The sequence below is a fragment of the Schistocerca gregaria genome, chromosome 3 (genome assembly GCF_023897955.1).
Source record: "Schistocerca gregaria isolate iqSchGreg1 chromosome 3, iqSchGreg1.2, whole genome shotgun sequence".
Classification (NCBI taxonomy): Eukaryota; Metazoa; Arthropoda; class Insecta; order Orthoptera; family Acrididae; genus Schistocerca; species Schistocerca gregaria.
In genome coordinates this window covers 525,896,757-525,922,353 of record NC_064922.1, presented here as the reverse complement: position 1 = coordinate 525,922,353, position 25,597 = coordinate 525,896,757, and the positions used below count along the sequence as shown (strand labels likewise).

The following is a 25,597-nucleotide window of genomic DNA, read 5'->3' as shown; positions in this document are numbered from 1 at the left end:
TTGCCCCTTGTTGCCATTAGCAGCCAAAATTGTGGTTGTATGGTGTCCAATACGCAGCGCATTGAATGCCATAAACGTCATTGACCTTTTGCAACCTCACACTCAAGGTTTCCTTGGGAGACCAAACTGGTGGATATTCTTAGAACAAATTATTGCAGTTATCGCTTTTTCTAGCAGAACAAGGTCTTGCATTTTGAGGTAAAGATGAAATTGTTGGATCACTTCACAATGGAAATTATGTAGGTTTATTAGCATTAATAACCAAATTTGACATTTTTCTTGTCCAACATAAATTATTCACCATAATAAAGGAAAGGGATATGTCTCATATTTATCAAAGACAACATACAAATAATTTATCCATCTAATTACAGCAAGCATACAGGTTCATACTATGTGTGAAACTAAGAGGTACAAATGTTGTTCTATTCCATTGGATTCCACTCCAGACATGTCATATGCAGACCAGCTGACTCTGATAGTGTGCTATGTCTGCCATCTGGAATAGTGTCAGATTTGTAAGGTTCTTGGACATGGAATGGCAATAACCCCTGAGCAACTCACCCAAAGCTTACTAGATTTCTTGTATAAAATGACAATGATATCACAGATTGTCATGGGTGAAGCTATGACAATGCCAGCAACATGAGTGCTGTGGTTTAGAAACATGAATTAAGGTGATAAATAAATACACAGATTGCATTCCCTGCTTTTCACATTCATTAAATTTGGCTGTCAAGTGTACTGCAGATTGCTGTGACTGAAAGCCTCTGTACATTTTTTTACACTTCTTCTTATTGATGGCATCTTCATTTGAGGGCACTGCAAAAACTAGTTCAAAAACTCTAATTTTGAAAAGGTTGTTCGACATAAGGTTGTTGGGTGGAGCAGATGCTACAAAAACAATTCTGTGTGGCTGTTTCACGATCAAGCAAATTCTGGATGACATATAATAATATGGATCAAAGATAGAATGTCATAACCAGGCTTATGGGCTAGTTTCAAAAATCAGTAAGTTGCGAATGCCAATAATGACTATGGCTTGGAAGGAAAGCCTAGAATGCTTGAAAGAGACTAGCACTTTGCTGCACCAAAAGGCTAAATGTTGACCGCCTGCGAAGAATATAAGCAGCAGATGTCAAGATGACACAAGTGAAATACAAAGTATGAGCATTTCAGCAGATCTGCTACACTGTAAAAGTTGGAGAAAATCAACCACCTGAACATCATTTTGAAATTCAGGTTTTTACTGTCATAACTGATAATGTGCTATTTGCTTTAGTTAAATGCTTGGAAGCATACCATCAAACACCTAGTCTATTTGGAATACATCAGCAATTTAAGTCTTTAACTGCAGAAGAGATCTTGAAAAAATTCCATTTCTCAACAGTAACCACCCAGACAAGTGCAGTTTTAAACTTTTAATGGAAAATTCATTCTAATTGTGTTCCTCAAACACAGAAATAGTCTTGCATGTTTACTTGTCTTTTTGATCACCAGCTGCAGTGGAGAATGTTCTTTTTCAGCATTAGAGTGCATTAAACATGAGTTAAGGACTGCAACAGGACAAAAATGTTGGAGTTATCTCATCTTAATGTAAATAGAATGTATTTTGCTTGGAGACATTGGTTTGACCAGTGTTTTTTCTAAATTCTCCCAAATTAAATTGAGAAAATAGTTCTTGTAAATTATTGTTTTATTTTATATCCTAAACTTTGAGGCCTAAAACAAATGAAGGGCTTCTTCTTAGTGTTTACTACAGGTACCATGCTGTCTCAATCTGGAACTAGCACTGGAATGAATGTATCATGTGAAATACAACGCAGTTGCTGTGATTAAAAATAATCATCTTTATTCCTTTGTTCACCAAACAACATTTAAAGGTTTACTCTTACAATTACTGGGTTCAGCTGTGATCTACAGCTATATTTGGATCTAGAGATAAGAAAACAAACTAAAAACTGTTAACACAAAATAACATTATCCTTATAATGTTATGGTAAATTTTCAGTTTTTAGTTTTGTTCCCTTCTTTGTAGATCTACAGGTGGTTGCAGATCATGGCTGAAACTGGTAATTTTAAGAGTAAATCAGTATTGTCAACCAGTAAATAAATAAAAAAGAGAATAAATGTATCAGTTACAAATAGTCACAACTTTAACTGTGCTTTGGATGAGAGGTTGAGAACTCTGAACTGTTGTGAATGTTTCTTGTAATTATGAGTTATTACAGGTCTGTGAGCCAGTGGTAAAGGCACTGCGATGTTAATGAGGTGGGCCAAGCTCGTTTTGTAGATGAGGAGTGGTGGTTGATGGTGTGGCTGTTTGGGAACTGCAGAGCAGCAGGAAGCGAAACACCATTGTTGAGGTAATTTAGGAGAAGGTGGGATAGCTTTTTGAGGTTAAGTCTGGCATGCTGTTGCAGACTGAAGTTGGTTTGGTGGATGATACTATCCAAAGAAACATAAGAGGCAGATAACTGCATGATTTTGTAGAAGGAGAGAAGTCTGATGGAGTGAAACTGGCAGATGAGGCATATAGGTCACAGATTAGTCGGGTAAGTCAAGAGATTGCTGTATTTGAAACTGCAAAAGAGACTAGTATAGAATAGGATTACATCAAGAAACAGGGACTTTCAATTTTAGGCCTTTGGGAGTAACTCCAAGGGACAAGCAGGTTTCAAGAAATACAATGTGGGACCTCAATTTTCATAGTGCGAAAGTATGTTTTCGAAAATGACAGCTATAATATGTGATGTGATTCATCACGGCAAGAGAGGACAGTTTGGAGTGTCAGAAATGGTGGGAGTGGCAAAAACGAGAGGCATAGGGTGAAAAAAAAAATAGAAAAACGGAAGAAATGCAGGGAAAATTTTGGAAAATCAGAAAAGTACAAACGTAAATCGTGAAAACAGACAATGGTTAAGAATAGGCAGTGAGTGGGCGAGAACTTCTCGCCACAAGAGTGGTCTATTTGATCCCAAAAAATGATTAGGAAAAAAATGATAGGCAAAGTTGTGAAAGGAGAAGAAATTTTAAAAACAGGCCAGATAGAAAGAGAAAGTCACAGGATATAATGTAAACTACATTGCTTGGCAAATAAAGTAATGTAGGAGACTGTAGTAAAAGTCGATCAGAGAAGTGTGGTGAAAAACAAACGCACAAAAACATGAAAGAATTGTGTATAAACAGATTAAGTGGAGGACAGGAAGGAAAGTAGTGGTCAAATTTGAAAACAAATCGGTGAGAGATGATCGGAAGAATGCCCACAGCGTACCGTAGTGTATTGTGGACAAATTTGTAAATACCAGTGGAATTCTTATATGCAAATCCACAAATAACAATGGGCTCATCTACATGCATGAAAACCGGTACTATGAGAAAAGATGTAGGGGTAAAGCATTGATAAAACTAGGTGGTTCAGGCAAATAAATGATCAGAATACTAGCACAATCGATAGAAAACTGATGATACTTTCAAGAATACAGACGACAATAAAGGCTGTCAAGGGGGTCACATAAGAAGGAATGATGGCCACATGGGTTAATTTAACAACAAAAATAATCAATTGTTGATAATATAATATAAACGGGTGGATGAAAAAATCTACTCACCAAGTGGTGGAAGGATAGCACAAACACAAAAGGCTTAACTTTTACAAGCTTTTGGAGCCAGTGGCTCCTTTTTCTGGCAGAAGAGTTGGAGGGGAAGGAAGAGGCAAGAAAGAAAAGACCTGGAGAGATTTAGGGAAAGGGGTACAATTCAGAAAAGTCACCCAGAATCCCAGGTCAAGGGAGACTTACCAGATGGGATAAGAAGGAAAGACTGACTATTGGGGACTGTGCCAGATGAGATTTGAATACCTGAGAGTTTAAAGATGGAAGACAAGGTAGTACACAAAACAGAGATTATCACTAAAACATTGTGATTGAATTAATAAGACTGAAAAGCTAAGTGTATTGTATGTAACAGAGGTGGGAGGGGGGATGGCAAACAATAGACATGTCAAAAAATGAAGGATGTAGTAAACTACAATGGAGTGAAGAAAGGAGTAGTTATTGGGAATAAATGCTGAGGCACAAGGAATCAAAGTAAATTAAGGCCAGGTGGGTGGCGAGAACCAAGGACATGTTATAGCACTAGTTCCCACCTACGAAATTCTGAGAAACTGGTGTCTGAGGGAAGAATCCAGATGGCACATGTGATGAAACAGGCACTGAGGTCATAATTTTCATATTGTAAAGCATGCTCTGCAGCATACAGTGGTGTGTCCTGTATACACCCTCTGCCTATGCCCATTCATCCTGACTGCTAACTAGGTGGTAGTCATGCTAACAAAATGGGCGAACAGGTGGGAACTAGCACAACAACATTTCCTTGGTTTTCAACACCCTCCTGGCCTTAATTTACGTTAATTCCTTTTGTCGCAGCATTTTTTCACAGTAGCTATTCCTTTCTTCACTTCATTTCAGTGTTCTACATCTTTCATTTTCCGCCTTGTCTATTTTTCAACGTCCCCCCTCCAACCCCTGTTACATACAATGCATTCAGTTTTCCACTGTCATTAACTCATGCATGATGTTTTAGTAGTAATCTCTGTCTTACATATTACCCTGTCTTCCACCTATCAGCTCTCAGTTTTTCAAATCTTATCCAGTGCAGTCCCCAACAATCTTTCCTTCTCCTCCCATCCAGTAAATCCCCCCTGACCCGGGGTTCTGGAAGACTTTTCTGAACTGTACCCTTTCCCTAAACCTCTTCAGTCCTTTTCCTTCACCCCTCTTCCTTACTCTTCAACTCTTCTGCCAGAAGAAGGAGCCTCTGTCTCTGAAGCTTGTAAAAGTTAAATCCTTGTGTGTGTGTGTGTGTGTGTGTGTGTGTGTGTGTGTGTGTGTGTGTGTGTGTTCCCCTGCCACTGTTTGGTGAGTAGAAGAATTTTTATCTATCCACTTATATTGTCAATAACTCATTATTTTCATTGTTTAACTAACTACATTCTTACAATAAAAACTTCCTCTATTCTGGTACACATTATTTTTGTGTACACAGGCTACATTTAAAGTATTAAATTAACGGGAAACCTTTTAATTTGGGAAAGAAGGAGCTACTGCTTTATCATTTTATTCTGTGACTGTTTCTATCTCCTATTTATGTACTGGTATTTACATGGTCTCATCGATATTAATCAAAGAAAAACAGTTATCATCATGCCCTATCATTAGAAATCAACTTACAATGAATTTTGGTACCTTTCTTGCTTCCAACTGCAATAGGTTTCAACAAATGAAACTCTTGAATGGATGGCATATAATCCATTATATGGCAACATATGATCTCTTATGCCCATGTTGCAAGGCAGCTCTGTTGTGACCACTGCATCTCAAACTTGGAGACACATATGTCACATATGATTAGCTTCTCTTTACAACTGTGTGTATTATGTATGATGTTGCTTGACAGATTGTGTACATTTACTTGATTTTGTACTGCTTAGTAGTTACTATTTTATTCAGTCATTCATTTGCTCAATCATCATGTTTTGTAGGACCTGACATTAAGGGATATGGCACAAGTCAAGTTATGCATTAACAAAGAACTACAGATGTTAGGAACAAACTTTTCTTGCACTTTATGACTTACAACTACTGTCACACATGTAAAGGGTGTTATGAAATACTGAGCAGTAGTATAATATTCTACTTTTAATGGGCAGCAAAAACTTCTTGTTTCATTTTCAGATCCATTTGTTAAGGTGTACTTGCTAAATGGTGGTAAAAGAGTGAAGAAAAAGAAGACTGCAGCAAGAAAATCAAACTGCAATCCAGTATGGAATGAAGCTCTAACTTTCAATGTGGCATCAAGCATTTTACCACAGACTGCCGTAGAAGTGAGTAAATTTTGTTATTAATTCTTTTCTTTTAACTTATATGAAGAAACAGTATAAGAAGCAAAAAAAAAGTTTCTGTTTGAGGAAATTGCTGCAGTGTATGTGCAACATAGTGTAACTCTGATGTTGATATACAAGCACCACCACATAGGCAAGGGATTAGTATGACATTTGTGTCTTCCTGACATGAATGCAGTAAATGCAGAAACATAAACTATGGTAGTGACATTACCAATTGCGTCCAAACAGGACCAACATGCTCTTATTCTTTTCTTGGCTGCCAAAGGACAAACACCAGTAGACATTCATCAGAGAATGAAGAATGTGTACAAGGCAGCTTGTCTATCAAAAATCAGTGGAATAGCACACCAAGTTCCATGCTGCTTCATAACAACACACGTCCCTGTATTGCAAATTTTGTAACACAGAATTTATGCCAAGTCAAATGGGAGACACTTAAACACCAGCCCTATGGTCCTGATCTTTCTCCATGCAATTATCTTTCCTTCAGTCCATTAAGAAAGCTGATGATTCCTGTAGGCAGCAAGCACTTGCAGTCTTCTTCAGACAGCAGGACAGTGTTTTACCAAACCGGTATTTATTTTTTATTTATTTTTCACAATTACAGCCTATTATCTGAAAAGCTAAAATAGGCCACACAGTTCACATTTCACTGGATAGTAATAAATAATGTATTAATTATTTATTTCTGATACTTAACTTTTAAAAAAAACTACAGCTGCTTCTACTACTACAAAACTGCATTAAAACTCTTAATCAGTTACCCTCGTAGTAATCTACTACAAACACTACAGAATTTTGTTCTCTGTTTGCACATTTATTTTGGTGCATTTAACTTGTAGACAGTTGTTTTCGTTACTGGATCAACCCTCATACTACCCCAGTCAACAGCCATAGTCTGCTGGATTCCTTGGGCATCGGGCAGCACATCGGCAGAATTTCCACTATAGCAAGTAATTCCAGCTATCACTGCTATTTCTTGAAGTCTGCCCTTCGATGATCATCTGTACCAATGCAATGTAGATTCTTGGGACAGTATTCCATTGAGTGGTTGCTAACCTAAATTATTTTCTCTTCATCTGCAGAGTATGTTGTCTAGCCTGGATGTCAGGCTTTATGGTTAAATGCCTCATTATGTTTACCTTGGCCTTCATGCATACTGTTGCTGCAATATTGTCCAAAATGCACCACACCAGGTCAGCTTGCTCCTTAGTGCTGCTTTAGAATCCAATCTCCTCAATACCTGGTGTCCATTACCTGCTGCATCTTCATAGATTTTGCAGTCCCAGGGGTGTGTTCTGGTGTACCCACACTGTCACAGCTATCGTTCATCTGTCTTCTGATTTTGTATAGATGTGTGGTATAAGGGCCAAGGCCAGTCAGGTAAGGTATCAGTCCACTTGATGGGTTAAGAATCTCACTTTCAATCTCTCTTTGATGGTAGAGAGAAATTTGTATGTTATCCTGCCAGTACATGAAGTGTCCCATTCATTTTCCACATTTATAATGTGCAGTCTTTTATTGCCTCTTTTTCGAATTTGCCTCAGTTACAAGCGCCCTTTGTACTTCCATTTGATTTCCTTTCTTTAATCAGTAAAAGGCTCCCTTTTTCCTAATTTCCAAGTCCACCATTTTTCCTAATTTCCAAGTCCACTGGGCATATTCCTAGAAATACTAACAAAGCATCATTCAAGGTAGTGCAGTAGGGGCCCATTAATATTAATAGCATGCATTGTTGAACTCTTCTCACTGCTGAGGCTGGCTTCATTAGATGCAATATATGAGCCCAGACATTCGCACCATATCCTATGACTGGTGCTAATATAGTTTGGTAGTATCCTCTGAATGTGTTCAAGGGAAGCTGAAATTGTCTATTTACAATGGTTATAATTTTATTCATCACATTTGTTCCTTTTCTGACTGCTTCCTCTACATGCAAAGTTATGACATTCATCCCGAAATACCCCTAGATATCTTGTTACTGTGCTTCTCCTAATTGTAACATCATTTAATTTTATTTTAGGGTTTCTTATTAGGTTCCTTTTCAGCAGGAGGTACATTGTTCTACGAGTTGCTAGAGACAATTTAACACTTCAAAACGAGCCCTCAAGTTCATAGATGGCCGCATTACATTTGTCTTCTATAATTCTTCTAGAGTCACCACTTACAATGAACAGCACGTAATCTGCAGATGCCATCAGCCTGCTTTCATGTAACATCTGTAGTATGGAATCCAGTGCCACATCCTAAAACTCTGGACCACATACTGATCCCTGCACACAGCCTTTTGTTATTGTCTTCATTATTTTCTTTCCTGGGAATGTTAAAGAAGCATGTCATCTCTGGCAACAATCTCTCAAGTAGTTATACAATGCTCCTGGACACTCCAGATCCCTAAGGCAACCAAAGAAAGACAGCCACCAAATGTAATTGAAAGTGCCAACAATATTAATCATCACTGCTAGAGTGTACTTAGAATGAGTATCTGTTGCTAGCAAAAGCTTTATTAATTGTGTCTTCAGTTGATTAGCCTTTTCTAAACCCATACTGGTGAGGGTCCACCCCATGTAGCAGTCTGTGATCTTGTAATCTTTTGCATAATAGTTTTTCAAATATCATATCTTGCCAAGAACTCTCAAAAGACAAATTGGTCTGTAGAATCTGGTTATCATTGGATCATTATCTTGTCCTTTATTAATTGTTATCAGTTCAGCTTTCTTCCACAGTGCAGGCACCCTTCCTTGCAAGAGACACCCATTGCACAGATCACACAAGTAACTATCTACTTAATCTCATAAGACTTGTATTACTTTGGCAGGGATTCACAAGAGGCTTAGTTCATCCTTGGTAATTAATATCCTTTAGTGTTAGCAGATAGTCATTGACTCATCACTAAATTGAAAACACTGGACACCTGGCTGCAACTTGCTGCCATAGGACATTCCCTTGTGTGACTACATGGGCAGTTATTGGCATAATGGGGATCTTTCCTGCCTTCGTGTATGGCTCTTGGATTTATAATACATCTAACTGCAACTGTTCTGCCACTCTTCTAGCCTCATGCTATACACTGACACTTCTCATTGCATTAAGCTTTTCTATCTTTATCTCCATTAGAGGTGATGGGTATGTATCCAACTGTCTTGCCCCACTTGCCTGCAACTACAGAATATATGACCATGTGTCATCATAAAGTGGTTGTACAAATTTAGCTAAGAAGAATGAGTCGTTTCTTCTGGCAGAAACCTGCTTCAATAACTTCTCCAGTTTTTCCACTTTTGTTGGCAGATTTGCAGATTTTTCACTCTGAGATGGATTCTATCTATGAAATCAGGTACAGGAAAAGTAATATATTCCCCTTCTGGATGTACTGTAAAGCCACTTTAGAAGCTTTCCTTTGTCAGTTCATCTTCAAGGTTCTGCATGTACATTGTCTTTTTGAGTGTCTTTGCATCTGTGTCCTCTGGGATGTCGTACAGTATCCTTAAAGGCCTCTTTCTCCTAGGTTGTTCAAAAATCAGTGTCTCTTGCACCTTATTGTTATTCATTATCTTTCCCATGTCACTTTGTGTAGCAGTTTCCACAATTACTACATTAATGGTTTGCTTGATCTTCCTTATACAAATTTTCTCCTTGGTGGGGTTTATTAAAGTCATTAGTTTTTGTTGCACTATTTTTGCCTCTTCATTTGTTCTTGATTTTATGAACAGTGTATTTTGCTGCATTGTTTGTGCTCCTACTATTTTAGCTGCAGGAGCTGTTTCGGTTACATGTCTACTATGTGGCGCCTTCAGCACTGCACCTGCATACTTTTTTCCTGGTTTTTGTGAATTTTCTCTACAGCTTTTGTTTTCTTTTTGTAACTGTCATTTAAATTAGCTGTGTCAGTCGCCATTGTTCCTTCCCGTGTAGATATCCTGTAGTGCCACACTGTAGTGCATGGCCTCTCCACATTATGCTGCACCACTGACTTATTTACATCGCTTTCTGCTGAGTCGCCAGAACCAGCGTCATACACATTGGATGTGGCTTGTTTCGCCTTGCCTCACACCAGTCGTCACTCATTGGGCCGGCAGAGCAGCTGGCAACGGAAGTGGCAGTGGCAGTGGCAGCGTGTGACAGACACAGCACTGTGGTCCACGTGCCTCTCCTCAGCTCACGCAGCACAAGCACCGGTGTGCACTCTGCACCAATGAGAGTGATGATCTCTCCATGCTGGCAGTGACCGATCCCACTTATAACTTTAATTCACTCACCCTGCCCTGTTTACACATAACATCTCTTTAAGAAAATGCACACTTGAATAATTCACACTTTCACTACTTGTGAGTACAGCAACCACTTGACACACAAAAACACCATTTGAACATGGAGCCGATGTCAAGATACAACCAACCCAGCAGCCGTCTTGCCAAATGGGTATCTTCAACCTTGTGCATCGGTAGGGTGAATGCCTCAATGCTCAAAGTCACTTTGCCTACTTGGCTTACCAACTCTGGATTGTATGGCCTTTGAACAGAGAGTTTTTGATTGCCCCTTATATAAACAATGTTTGCTGCAGAGGCAAAATGCATGAATGTGCAAGTTTTAGACTTTAAAATAGTTAACACGGGATATATACATAGTGATCAATCCTTATTGAAACCAGCTGGTAGGGAATTTTTTTCCTGCCATCTGTGAGGATTTATTGTGAGTTGAAATCTTGCCCAAGTAGCACATGTTTGTCAGGCAATGCAATAAAGTGTACTGAGTGAAAGCATTTCATGTAGAATGGGGAAATACAGGTATTCTGTTCATCAAAGAGTATTCATGTATTATTCACACATGTGTGCAGAATCAGCCTGTGCTGTAAGGAGGTTATTTCAAGAGGAATATCCTGATGTTCACATTTTTAATTAGAATCCATTTCATCAACTGATAAATAAATTTCATGAAATGGGATGTGTTCCTGATAGGAAACATAAGCAATCATGTATAGGACTCACAGAAGAATCTCTGGATAACATAGCACATACTCTGGAAAGGTCTCATAGAAAATCAGTTTGACATCTTTTTCAGCACATGGAGATTTCCTACAGCTCTGTTCAAATGGCTGTGGAGTTACTGACATTACATCCCTATAAAGTACTGTAGCGCAAGAACTTAAATTGGGTGACACTGAAAAAGTTTGTGGTTTTGTGAATGGATTTTGAACAGCATGCATGATGGAGAAAATGACCCTAACCTACCCTTGTCTTTGGATGTATCACAATTCCACCTAAGTGGGTACATTAATTCACAAAATAACCATTAGTGGAGTTCTGATATGCCTAATACATTACACAAGTAATCTCTGCATAATCAGTAAATAGGAGTACAGTGTGCTATTAGCATTGAGAGAACAACAGGCCCTTTTTTTCCAGGAACCAGTTAACATTTAGAGGTATGTTGAAAACAGTTTGCAGCCTTTTGTGACTAATTAGAGAACATTTTTTCACGAGCCCTCAGTATGACTCTGCAACTGCACATACAGTCAGCTTTTCATTACAGGAAATGGTTTGACTTTTTCTGCCATAAATTCAAGAACATTGACATTAATAAATTCTGCTTAGAGCAGCATCTAGAAGCATGTGCAACAGAAGTAGAGTTCCATAACAGATCCTATATAACAGTAACTATTTACCGAGCACCTCCAGAAAATTATAATCTATTCATAAATCATCTAGAAGCTCTTTTGGGTTATTTAACAGTAAGAAACAAAGAAATTTTGATTGCTGGTGACTTTAATACAGATTTTCTGATTCAATCTTCCAGTAAACATTTACTGTAGTTAGTAATGTTGTCTTTCAATCTAACTCACATTGTAAACTTTCCAACTAGGATCACTAAATCCTAAAGGACAGCCATTGATAACATTTTTATAGACAAATCAAAGGAACAAAATCATATCATAAAACCTGTAATAAATGGACTATCAGATCATGACATGCAGCTCCTTGTTTTAGATGTAAAGTCTAAGCAGATTATCAAGACTGCTAAATCTGAGTACAGGAGAGTATTCAATCAACCAAAAATTGAGTGTTTTAGAAAACTGCTCAAAGATATGAACTGGAAGGATGTTTATAGTGCTCATGACATGAATGAAAAATATAACACATTCATGAACAATGTCAGTACCATGTTTGAAAACTGTTTTCCTCTAAAAGTTACTCAAATTAAACAGAAGTCTATAATAAAACCATGGATCACACAAGGAATAAAGATTTCCTGTAAGACAAAAAGGAAAATTTATCTGTCGACCAAGAATAGCTCCAATGCTGATGATTTAGCTAAATACAAGGAATACTGTAAGATATTAAAAAAAGTAATTCAGACATCTAAACAAGTACACTATGAGAAGAAGATAGCAATGTCAGGGAACAAAATAAAAACAATATGGGATATAGTGAAAGAGGAGACTGGTAGAACCAGAAAGGAACAGGAGCAAATAGCACCAAGGGTAGATGACACATTAGTAACCGATGGGCATAGTGTGGCAAATCTATTTAACAAGTACTTTATATCTGTTACTGATAGAATGAGATTGTCAGGATCAGTAAATAATGCCCTTGAATATCTGAAACTAGCCTTTACAAGTAGCTTCAGGTACATGAATATGTCACTCACATCACCAAAAGAAATAACTTCCATCATAAAATCTTTAAAAACAAAGCATTCTAGTGGTTATGATGAAATATCAACAAAGTTAATTAAGGCATGTTCTTGTGAGTTTAGTACAATTCTAAGTTACTTGTGTAACCAGTCAATTATAACTGGGACATTTCCTGACTGGCTGAAATATGCAGATGTTAAGCCTCTATTCTAGAAAGGGGATAAAGAGATGCCATCAAACTACAGACTGATTTCACTTTTGCCAACATTCTCAAAAATTTTAGAAAAAGTAATCTACAGGCAGCTTCTTAACCATCTGACCACAAATAACATATTATCAAGAACACAGTTTGGATTTCTGAAGGTTTCTGATATCGGAAAGGCTATTTACACCTACAGTGAAAATGTACTTAATTCATTTAATAACAAGTTACAAGCAGCAGGTATTTTCTGTGATTTGTCAAAGGCATTCGATTGTGTAAACCACAACATCCTTTTAAATAAATTAGAATTCTATGGTGTCATGGGCAGTGCTGCAAAATGGTTCAAGTCATACCTTGCTAACAGGAAACAAAGGGTGTCAGTGCAAGGGACTAGTGAATTAAGTCATCAGTCATCATCAGAATGGGAAGAAATTACATGTGGTGTCCCACAAGGATCCATCTTAGGGCCATTGCTTTTTCTTGTGTACATTAATGATCTCTCATCAGTTACACTGCCAGAAGCAGAGTTCATTTTGTTTGCAGATGACACAAGTATTGCAATAAATAGCATGTCGAGTGTAGTTCTAGAAAGATCTGCTAATGATATTTTCATGGATATTAATAAATGGTTTAAAGCCAACTCACTGCCATTAAACTTCGAAAAGACTCACTATATGCAATTCAGAACTTGTAAGAGGTTTCCAGCCAGGATATGCATAAAGTATGAAGAAGAGCAGATAGAAGAGGTTGACAGTCTTAAATTCCTGGGATTACAACTTGATAATAAATTCAGTTGGGAGGAGCACACCACAGAACTGCAGAAACACCTTAACAAATCTGTATTTGCAATTCGAGTGTTAGCAGACATAGGCAACATAAAAGTGAAAAAGCTTGCATACTTTGCCTACTTTCATTCCATAATGTCATATGGTATAATATTTTGGGGTAACTCTTCAAGTCAAACAAAAGTTTTCCGAGTCCAAAAGCGTGTAATACATATTATTTGTGGAGTAAACTCACGAACGTCTTGTAGAAACCTCTTCAAAGAACTGGGTATACTAACTACTGCCTCTCAGTATATTTACTCCTTAATGAAATTTGTGCTAAATAATGTATCTCTTTTTCCAACAAACAGCTCAGTTCATACATACAATACCAGGAACAAAAATGATCTGCACAAGGACTTCAAAGCACTTACTTCAGTTCAAAAAGGGGTCCACTACTCAGGAACGCTCATCTTCAATAATTTGCCAGCAAACATAAAAAATTTAGTTACAAATAGAGATCAGTTTAAAAGGAGCCTGAAAGACTTACTAGTGGCCAACTCCTTCTACTCCATTGACAAATTTTTTAATAGAAACAAATGATGTGTTGTATATATTTATACTATTAGTATTGTTATTTCAGCTTAATATATATATATATATATATATATATATATATATATATATATATATATATATATATATATATGATGATGTAAATAAAATAGAAAGAAACTTCCACATGGGAAAAATATATTAAAAACAAAGATTCCAAGACTTACCAAGTGGGAAAGTGCTGGCAGACAGGCACATGAACAAAACACACAAACACATACACAGAATTACGAGCTTTCGCAACTGGCAGTTGCTTCGTCAAGAAAGAGGGAAGGAGAGGGAAAAATTAAAGGATGTGGGTTTTAAGGGAGAGGGTAACGAGTCATTCCAATCCCGGGAGCGGAAAGACTTCCCTTAGGGGAAAAAAAGGACAGGTGTACACTCGCACACACACACACACACATATCCATCCGCACATACACAGACACAAGCAGACATATTTAAAGGCAAAGAGTAAGGGCAGAGATGTCAGTCGAGGCGGAAGTACAGAGGCAAAGAAGTTGTTGAAAGACAGGTGAGGTATGAGCGGCGGCAACTTGAAATTAGCGGAGGTTGAGGCCTGGCGGATATCGAGAAGAGAGGATATACTGAAGGGCGAGTTCCCATCTCCGGAGTTCGGATAGGTTGGTGTTGGTGGGAAGTATCCAGATAACTCGGACGGTGTAACACTGTGCCAAGATGTGCTGGCCGTGCATCAAGGCATGTTTAGCCACAGGGTGATCCTCATTACCAACAAACACTGTCTGCCTGTGTCCATTCATGCGAATGGACAGTTTGTTGCTGGTCATTCCCACATAGAAAGCATCACAGTGCAGGCAGGTCAGTTGGTAAATCACGTGGGTGCTTTCACATGTGGCTCTCCCTTTGATCGTGTACACCTTCCGGGTTACAGGACTGGAGTAGGTGGTGGTGGGAGGGTGCATAGGACAGGTTTTACACCGGGGGCGGTTGCAAGGGTAGGAGCCAGAGGGTAGGGGAGGTGGTTTGGGGATTTCATAGGGATGAACCAAGAGGTTACGAAGGTTAGGTGGACGGCGGAAAGACACTCTTGGTGGAGTGGGGAGGATTTCATGAAGGATGGATCTCATTTCGGGGCAGGATTTTAGGAAGTTGTATCCCTGCTGGAGAGCCACATTCAAGGTCTGATCCAGTCCCAGGAAGTATTCTGTTACAAGTGGGGCACTTTTGGGGTTCTTCTGTGAGAGGTTCTGGGTTTGAGGGGATGAGGAAGTGGCTCTGGTTATCTGCTTCTGTACCAGGTTGGGAGGGTAGTTGTGGGATGCGAAAGCTGTTTTCAGGTTGTTGGTGTAATGGTCGAGGGATTCAGGACTGGAGCAGATTTGTTTGCCACAAAGGCCTAGGCTGTAGGGAAGGGACCGTTTGATATGGAATGGGTGGCAGCTGTCATAATGGAGGTACTGTTGCTTGTTGGTGGGTTTGATGTGGACGGATGTGTGCAGCTGGCCATTGGACAGATGGAGGTCAACGTCTAGGAAAGTGGCATGGGATTTGGAGTAGGACCAGGTGAATGTGATGGAACCAAAGGAGTTGAGGTTGGAGAGGAAATTCTGGAGTTGTTCTTCACTGTGAGTACAGATCATGAAGATGTCATCAATAAATCTGTACCAAACTTTGGGTTGGCAGGCTTGGGTAACCAAGAAGGCTTCCTCTAAGCGACCCATAAATAGGTTGGCATACGAGGGGGCCATCCTGGTACCCATGGCTGTTCCCTTTAATTGTTGGTATGTCTGGCCTTCAAAAGTGAAGAAGTTGTGGGTCAGGATGAAGCTGGCTAAGGTGACGAGGAAAGAGGTTTTAGGTAGGGTGGCAGGTGATCGGCGTGAAAGGAAGTGCTCCATTGCAGCAAGGCCCTGGACGTGCGGGATATTTGTGTATAGGGAAGTGGCATCAATGGTTACAAGGATGGTTTTCGGGGGTAACAGACTGGGTACGGATTCGGGGCGTTCGAATCCGTACTCAGTCTGTTACCTGCGGAAACCATCCTTGTAACCATTGATGCCACTTCCCTATACACAAATATCCCGCACGTCCAGGGCCTTGCTGCAATGGAGCACTTCCTTTCACGCCGATCACCTGCCACCCTACCTAAAACCTCTTTCCTCGTCACCTTAGCCAGCTTCATCCTGACCCACAACTTCTTCACTTTTGAAGGCCAGACATACCAACAATTAAAGGGAACAGCCATGGGTACCAGGATGGCCCCCTCGTATGCCAACCTATTTATGGGTCGCTTAGAGGAAGCCTTCTTGGTTACCCAAGCCTGCCAACCCAAAGTTTGGTACAGATTTATTGATGACATCTTCATGATCTGTACTCACAGTGAAGAACAACTCCAGAATTTCCTCTCCAACCTCAACTCCTTTGGTTCCATCACATTCACCTGGTCCTACTCCAAATCCCATGCCACTTTCCTAGACGTTGACCTCCATCTGTCCAATGGCCAGCTGCACACATCCGTCCACATCAAACCCACCAACAAGCAACAGTACCTCCATTATGACAGCTGCCACCCATTCCATATCAAACGGTCCCTTCCCTACAGCCTAGGCCTTCGTGGCAAACAAATCTGCTCCAGTCCTGAATCCCTCGACCATTACACCAACAACCTGAAAACAGCTTTCGCATCCCACAACTACCCTCCCAACCTGGTACAGAAGCAGATAACCAGAGCCACTTCCTCATCCCCTCAAACCCAGAACCTCTCACAGAAGAACCCCAAAAGTGCCCCACTTGTAACAGAATACTTCCTGGGACTGGATCAGACCTTGAATGTGGCTCTCCAGCAGGGATACAACTTCCTAAAATCCTGCCCCGAAATGAGATCCATCCTTCATGAAATCCTCCCCACTCCACCAAGAGTGTCTTTCCGCCGTCCACCTAACCTTCGTAACCTCTTGGTTCATCCCTATGAAATCCCCAAACCACCTCCCCTACCCTCTGGCTCCTACCCTTGCAACCGCCCCCGGTGTAAAACCTGTCCTATGCACCCTCCCACCACCACCTACTCCAGTCCTGTAACCCGGAAGGTGTACACGATCAAAGGGAGAGCCACATGTGAAAGCACCCACGTGATTTACCAACTGACCTGCCTGCACTGTGATGCTTTCTATGTGGGAATGACCAGCAACAAACTGTCCATTCGCATGAATGGACACAGGCAGACAGTGTTTGTTGGTAATGAGGATCACCCTGTGGCTAAACATGCCTTGATGCACGGCCAGCACATCTTGGCACAGTGTTACACCGTCCGAGTTATCTGGATACTTCCCACCAACACCAACCTATCCGAACTCCGGAGATGGGAACTCGCCCTTCAGTATATCCTCTCTTCTCGATATCCGCCAGGCCTCAACCTCCGCTAATTTCAAGTTGCCGCCGCTCATACCTCACCTGTCTTTCAACAACTTCTTTGCCTCTGTACTTCCGCCTCGACTGACATCTCTGCCCTTACTCTTTGCCTTTAAATATGTCTGCTTGTGTCTGTGTATGTGCGGATGGATATGTGTGTGTGTGTGTGTGCGAGTGTACACCTGTCCTTTTTTTCCCCTAAGGGAAGTCTTTCCGCTCCCGGGATTGGAATGACTCGTTACCCTCTCCCTTAAAACCCACATCCTTTAATTTTTCCCTCTCCTTCCCTCTTTCCTGACGAAGCAACTGCCAGTTGCGAAAGCTCGTAATTCTGTGTATGTGTTTGTGTGTTTTGTTCATGTGCCTGTCTGCCAGCGCTTTCCCACTTGGTAAGTCTTGGAATCTTTGTTTTTAATATATTTTTCCCATGTGGAAGTTTCTTTCTATTTTATTTACATCATCCTTTAATTTTTCCCTCTCCTTCCCTCTTTCCTGACGAAGCAACTGCCAGTTGCGAAAGCTCGTAATTCTGTGTGTGTGTTTGTGTGTTTTGTTCATGTGCCTGTCTGCCGGCGCTTTCCCACTTGGTAAGTCTTGGAAATATATATATACCAAGCGGGAAAGCGCCAGCAGACAGGCACATGAACAAAACACACACACAGAATTACGAGCTTTCGCAACTGGCAGTTGCTTCATCAGGAAAGAGGGAAGGAGAGGGAAAAATGAAAGGATGTGGGTTTTAAGGGAGAGGGTAAGGAGTCATTCCAATCCTGGGAGCGGAAAGACTTCCCTTAGGGGAAAAAAAGGACAGGTGTACACTCGCACACACACACCCACACACATATCCATCCGCACATACACAGACACAAGCAGACATATTTAAAGGCAAATAGTCTTTACACATCACTAATGATATAAACAAAATATAGAAAATAATTGAATACTTTCACAGCACAGCATAAACCGCAATGAAATGTATTGCCACTTTTTTGATCAGAGATGAGAGAATTGAAATGTCCTAACTGATTGAAAAGTATACCAACACCGATTCCACATTCTGTTGCACCTGAAATGTAATTTTTTCACAAATAAAATGTACATGTGGTAATTTTAGTAATGAAGCAGTTAATGACAATAATATTTTGGGAGAATGAATCTTGTGGTACCCTCATTTTGTAGACATCAGCCATATTCTCAGTCAAATGTATTACTAAATTATGTCCTTCAACGTGAATCAGGAGGTGCAATATTATTCATGCCTCAATTGCAACAGGTTTCTGTTCCCCATCCACTCTGCATTAGATATTACTAGATTCTGTCATTCATTTTCTTGGCATAGTTTCTATTTTTGTGATTTCTTTTCTTACAAAATTACTCTTATATGATGACTATGATCCTATCAAAGATGAAAACTGCCTTCATCAGGGGAAACAGCTCTAGTAAGACCTGACTTGTAGATTTGCTGTTCAGCTTCCTACATCAAATGATGACCATAATGTAAAATCCAAGGATGAATGATCACACATGAACAGATTACACTTTAAATACATTATAGTTTGTCACTGAGTACAACATAATTAATAATAATAATAATAATAATAATAATAATAATAATAATAATAATAATAATAATAACAAATAGTATATTTGTCTAATAATGACTTTTACAGTTGTGGACAAAGTCCATATATAAACATACAAATGTTACCAAGAGTTTAGAAATAAAGATGCATTATATGCAACAACATTAAAAATCCTTGATGGAGTACAAACATTTATCAATTAACAGTTGCTTTAATTTTGTCTTAAATATGTTTCCATTTAACAGTTTTATATTATTTAACAGTCTGTTATAAAAACGTCTTCCAGCAGAAAATGGACAATGATCTGTTGCTCTTTTATTACTAAATTTTATGTTGTAATGTTCTCTTTTTCTTGTATTATAATTATGGATTTCACTATCGGAAATGAAATGAGCGTTTGGCATCAATGGCTGGGAGGCCCCTTACACGGCAGGTCCGGCCGCCGTGGTGCAGGTCTTATTACATTCAACGCCACACTGAGTGACCTGCATGCCAGATGGGGATGAAATGATGATGAAGACAACACAACACCCAGTCCCTGAATGGAGAAAATCCCCAAGTCAGCTGGGAATCAAACCCAGGCCCCTTAGGACGGCAGTCCGTCACACTGACCATTCAGCTGTCGGGGCAGACATTTAACTATTGATTGCTTTATGTGCCATATTTTCTTTTACAAACAGTAAAGTTCTGAGAATATACAATGTGTATACTGTTAGTATATTATACTTCTCTGCAGGACTGATGTTTACTAATACTAGCTATTGTCCTAATTGCTCCTTTCTGGGCTCTGAAAGTCTCTCAATGTATACTGTTGGTGCTCCACCCCAAATCTCGATACCATATTGTAGATGGGAGTGTATAATTCCAAAATAGATTTGTCTTAAGACAAGTGGAACTATTATGCTAGAATGGCATTTTAGGGGGTAGGTGTTACAGGAGACTTCTTTTACAAATGTAGCTGTGTACTCATTCCATGTGTTCCAGGAATTTATGTTTTTCAGTTGTTTCAATTGACAACTAGCTCAGTATACACTTGTCTTGATTTATAACTTAGCAGAAACTCCATCAGAATTGTCTTGTCCTTATTTAGTGCCAATTCGTTTTTTGTGAGATATTCTGTGATGAGGCTAACGTTCTGTGTTATTTTGTACTGCTAACTGTTTTATAGAGTCCTAACTTATGAAGGAGATATCATTGGCATAATTTACTAGGTTTGAATTTTGAGAAATTACTATATCTCTGATGTACAATAAACATAAAAGGCCAGATAGTGCTTCCCTAAGGGACACCACAGTTAAGAATTTTATAAGATGATTTTACTGTTTGTTATGTCCCCCAACAGGTTAACACATTGTCTCCTGTCTCCCATAAGCTTCTAATTTGCATAGAAGAACAGACTGATTTAAAAAGGCAAATGCCTTGGATGGGTCTAAAAAGGTAACAATAACTTTGTTTCCATCATCAAGTTTATTCAATACTGAAAACTTTAGCTACAGTTGTTATTGTAGACTTGCCTTTCCTGAAACAATGCTGAGAGCTTTTTAATAGATTGTACTTATAGAAAAATGATTCAAGTTGATCAGGAAGTAGCCTTTCTAACAATTTACTAAGTATTGATGTCAATGAAATAGACCTATAATTTTGTATATCAATAGTTATTCCCTTTTTATGCACTGTCCTTATTTCAGTCACTTTTAACAAGTGAGGAAATGACACCCTACAGCGAGAGCTTTATAGTGTTCACCAATATACAGAAGCCAACTCTGTTTGAACAGTGGGTTTGACACCTCTCTCCTGTGAATAATTATATTTTATGGTACCAGGATACTTATTCACAGTTCGAAGTAGAGAGGATATAAAATGCAGACTGGCAACAGCAAGGAAAGTGTTTCTGAAGAAGAGAAATTTCTTGACATTGAGTATAGATTTGAGTGTCAGGAAGTCATTTCTGAAAGTATTTGTATGGAGTGTAGCCATGTATGGAAGTGAAACGGAGGCGATAAATAGTTTAGACAAGAAGAGAATAGAAGCTTTTGAAATGTGGTGCTACAGAAGAATGCTAAAGATTAGATGGGTAGATCACATAACTAATGAGGAAGTATTGAATAGGATTGAGGAGAAGAGAAGTTTGTGGCACAACTTGACTAAAAGAAGGGATCGGTTGGTAGGACCTGTGTTGAGGCATCAAGAGATCACCAATTTAGTATTGGAGTGCAGCGTGGAGGGTAAAAATCACAGAGGGAGACCAAGAGATGAACACTAAGCAGATTCAGAAGGCTGCAGGTTGCAGTAGGTACTGGGAGATGAATAAACTTGCACAGGATATAGTAGCATGGAGAGCTGCATCAAACCAGTCTCAGGACTGAAGACCACAACAACAACAACAACAACAACAACAACAACATGGTACCAGTATATTGGTGTGTGGAATGTACAATGATTAACAACATATATCCATCAAATAAACAAGCTCACATGTCTAAATTTGTATTTATGACCTGAGCTCTGCCAATTGGGCTTAGAATTTTCCTAATAGGTTATGTTTCCTCCTTTGCAATAAACGATAAGGAGTTTTTTTTTTTTTTTCAGGAAATGGAGTCAATTACTTTCTTGTCTTTCTCTTTATGGCAGACATAGAATTCATCATCCTCTTCACCATCAGATGAAACACCATGGTGCTTTCTTCCATTTCTGAACTGTCCTGATGTTCCTTGATTATTTCCACTGCATTTGTTTCCCAGTCTTCTTCTGGTACATTGTCAACTGTTTGTGGTACACTTGGCGCTACATCTGAAGGACCTGATGTGGAACCCAACACACCAGAAATGTTATTGGGACTCGTGTTACATCCATCAAATACAAGTTCATGTATATTTTCTGTGTCAGTAGACATGGAAATCATATTTCTTTCTTGTTCCCATACTGACCTGTAATAAGATGATGATAGTATACTATTATTCACAAACATTCACAGATATCCATAAAGACAGTCCACATATCAGGTGTAATATATATAGTTGCATTGCATTTGTGGGCTATGCATGTGTATTTGCCAATGCTATTTTAGCGGTAAGTAAGTAACTACAAGTGAAAGACATTCCTACATAAAAGACCTGTATGAAGCATAAAAATCAATAAGCAGACACTATGGACTTATGTGATAATATGCCCCCTTGACATACCTGAGGTACAAAATGGCCTCACACAGTCAAACTGAAGTGGGCAACATCACCGCATGACTGGCACTAGTCTTGCAACTAGGTAGAGGAATATAAAAGGGGGCAGCTTGGTCTGCACATGCATGGGCTGCCTATTACAAGAATACATAGCTTTGTATCTAAGAGATCCCACGCGACCATTAGACTGTCAGTGTTTGATAGTTTAGCTTTCTTTTATAGGTATAAAGATCATAAAGGGTCATGGTCCTGTGTCGTCATCTTTTTCCCTTTGTTCTTCTTGGTAATTAATCTTCTTACTTTTTCTATTGTGTCCTTTAAATTTATTTTCTACTTTGCTTTGAATTTTTATTTTCCTCATCCTTATTGTTTATGCTAACTCTTTGATATTTGTTTTGTGTGGTTACAACTCTGTACCTAATATGTTCCCCTGTCTTTTGGCTGTACTCTCTTACAGTATTTCACTGTGTATCAGATTTCACTGTGTTACATATTACACTTCATTGTTGATTTCCAGCATACTCTAAGCTTTTGCATCTCTTCCAGATATATTTTTAATGTTTTTAATGTGCTCACCACCACTGAAAATAAGACCCCTCAGCTTAATATTCAACCACATTTTATTTATGGCTGTGACACTATTGCCATACTTTATGTTTCTTTATAATACCGTTTCCTGTGAAGATGTAACAGTACAGAATAGCACAGACAAGAGAAGCAAAATTATTAAGGTAAGCATGAAGCATTAAGATTTTATCAGTGTAGAAGAATAATCGGTTCTTAAGTTTGTTTCTTTATTTTCAACTAGGTATGTGTGATGGACCAAGGCAATGATCTCATTGGACACACTCCACTTCTGGGATGTTGTGTAATTGGTCCACAAGAAGAGGGTCCTGAGCAAGATCATTGGAGAGATATGACCCAGAGTCCACGAAAGGCTGTGGCAATGTGGCACACTCTCAGATAGATATATCAAGACAGGATATCTACCTTCAACATATGATTTCTCACTGGATCAGCAAATGTGTATTTTCCCTGAGGGCTATTGTCATGTGGCACTCTCTCAGGTAAATCAATAAGCAGATCTGTTATTATCATACCAATTCTTTTTTTTTCTCTATTGCAAGAAACTTCATGTACAAACATTTTAACACACTGTAGAATTCATAGTAAAAGTTAGAAAACGCTGAGATATCTGATAACACTTAACTGATTTACACCATCAGTGATTCTATGATGCAAATATCTTGGGGCAATAATACAAAGGCTAGTTCCAAAGTGGGAATTACTCGTGTATTACTGCACTTCACAAAAAGATAAACATTCTTGTACAAATATCACCATCTGACTTAAATTTTAACACATTTGGAAAATGAGTATCACATCATTGGTGTGAACAAATGTGTTGTCTAGAGAATATTATATTCAATGTGTGTCACAGCTGGCACAATATATTCCTAATAAATGTAATTATGTATATAGGAAATTAAAAATCAAAGACCAAGGAGAGTGCAAGTCTCAAAATGGTGTCAAAAGCAGTCACTGTATGAAGCTAAATTTAACTGCACATGCCCACATTTCAAATTCAACTGTAAGAATAAAAAAAATACATTTATAAATTGAAGTTCTGGGCTGTATCTGGAAATTTTTGGAGACTGTAATCATTAGCTTCCTCTCTTTCCAGCTATTTTGGCTGTATCTGTTATCCTTTGGAGCAAAGGAAGTGAAATGAAATCTGAAAATTAGGAAAAATATCTATTATCTTTTGGACATGGTTTAGAAAACAAATGAAAATCACATATTTAAATGCTGATTCTACACAATTTATAGAAAAGTCACTTTCATAAAGCCAAGGGGGTGCAACTTTGAAGTTGTAAATATTATAGCCACATTAGATTAAACATAAGATATAAGTTTTCCATCAGTATAAAAAACATCAAATTGTAAAAGAAAGTCAAAACTGTACATTACATAAAAAGTAACCTACTTTGACTTCTTTTTTTTAGTTTTTTCCCTTGTATCCAAAATTGGGGGAAGTATTGCAAACAAAGGTGTTTTTTCCAGTATGGTTTCTTATTTCTGAGGACTCTTCCCTGTGAAGGGCAATTTGGCAAACAAGTTTCAAGGGTCTGAAATCAAAGGGAAAATAGACTTATAATGCAGATACTCACACACCTAAATGGTTCAGTAATTTTTGAGAACATTTCTCATGGAGATTGGTTCAGTTGACTACAAACATAAACCGTAAACTGAACAACATCGGTGTATAGCTTTAGGAGCCCAATGCAGGAGGATGTAAAAAAAACACCAGTTATCTGTAACCATCTTTGTTTCTACTAGCACATGCTATCCAATGTTCATAATTTACTATTGCTGGCAATCTTTAAATGAGCATTAAAAAATAATATCTTCATTGTCTCATGGATAATGCATAAACAGATTATGTTTATTGAACTACTTATATGAATATGGTGTACCAAAAAACACTTGGTCAATCTTTTGGGATGGGTTCCTTTAAAAAAAATGTAGTATAAACACCTGTCCACGAATGAATTATACATCTCACGATAGCACATAACCTGTGAACAATTATCAGTTGACAGTAATAACTGGCAGTGTCTTCAGCTGATAAAAGTGCATCAAAAATTTTCAAAATGGCTTTCCCTGGCTTCTATATATTGTGAACCAAACAGATGTTGGAACATAGCACCATTTCAAAAAGCCTCATTTATTTTTATTTTCATATGTACTGATAAATAATATTTGCATTTGGAATGTATCTTGAAAAAATGTTTCTTTTAAGCGTCATCACAGACAAAAGTAAAAAACATTAAAATCAAGCTGGACCTCCCTTCTATATAGTACATAATAGTGAGTACATCGTAGATAATATGCAGGAGGCACATTATGCATAATCAAGTATAACAAATATCCATTGTATCACAAGAACATTTGTGAATTGTTGCAGTGGTTAGCACACTGGACTCACATTCAGGATTATGACGGTTCAAACTCGCATCCAGGTATCCTGATTTAAGTTTCCCAAGATTTCCTTTGAAAGGGCTCAACTGATTTCCTTCCTCATCCTTACCTAGTCTGATGGAAGTGATGACATTTCTGTTTGGTACTCATCCCCCCCCCCCCCCCCCCTCAAAAAAAAAAAAAAAAAAAAAACCAACAATAGCATTTAAGATAAAATCAGTTTATCAGCAGGTCAATTGCAGTGTTATCTTCAAACACAGCAATTGGTCATAAACAAATTCAATGATGAACCATGTTCAGAACTACATGAACATGATATGTTTCCATGTTTTGAAATGAGAAACTTGTCCACAAAGTTTGTCCAAGTATT

At 38.6% G+C, this 25,597-nt stretch overlaps 1 protein-coding gene across 1 annotated transcript in view; it reads left to right on the top strand.

The window, feature by feature from the left end:
* The window catches only part of LOC126355448 (synaptotagmin-6), a 180,551-nt gene extending 155,160 nt beyond the window's left edge, over positions 1-25,391 (top strand). Inside the window, exons 6-7 of the mRNA XM_050005763.1 lie at positions 5,736-5,884; positions 23,054-25,391. Of these exons, the coding sequence (XP_049861720.1) occupies positions 5,736-5,884; positions 23,054-23,212 (308 nt within the window). The 3' untranslated portion in view covers positions 23,213-25,391. The remainder of the gene's footprint in view (positions 1-5,735; positions 5,885-23,053) is intronic.
* The last annotated feature ends 206 nt before the right edge of the window (positions 25,392-25,597 follow it).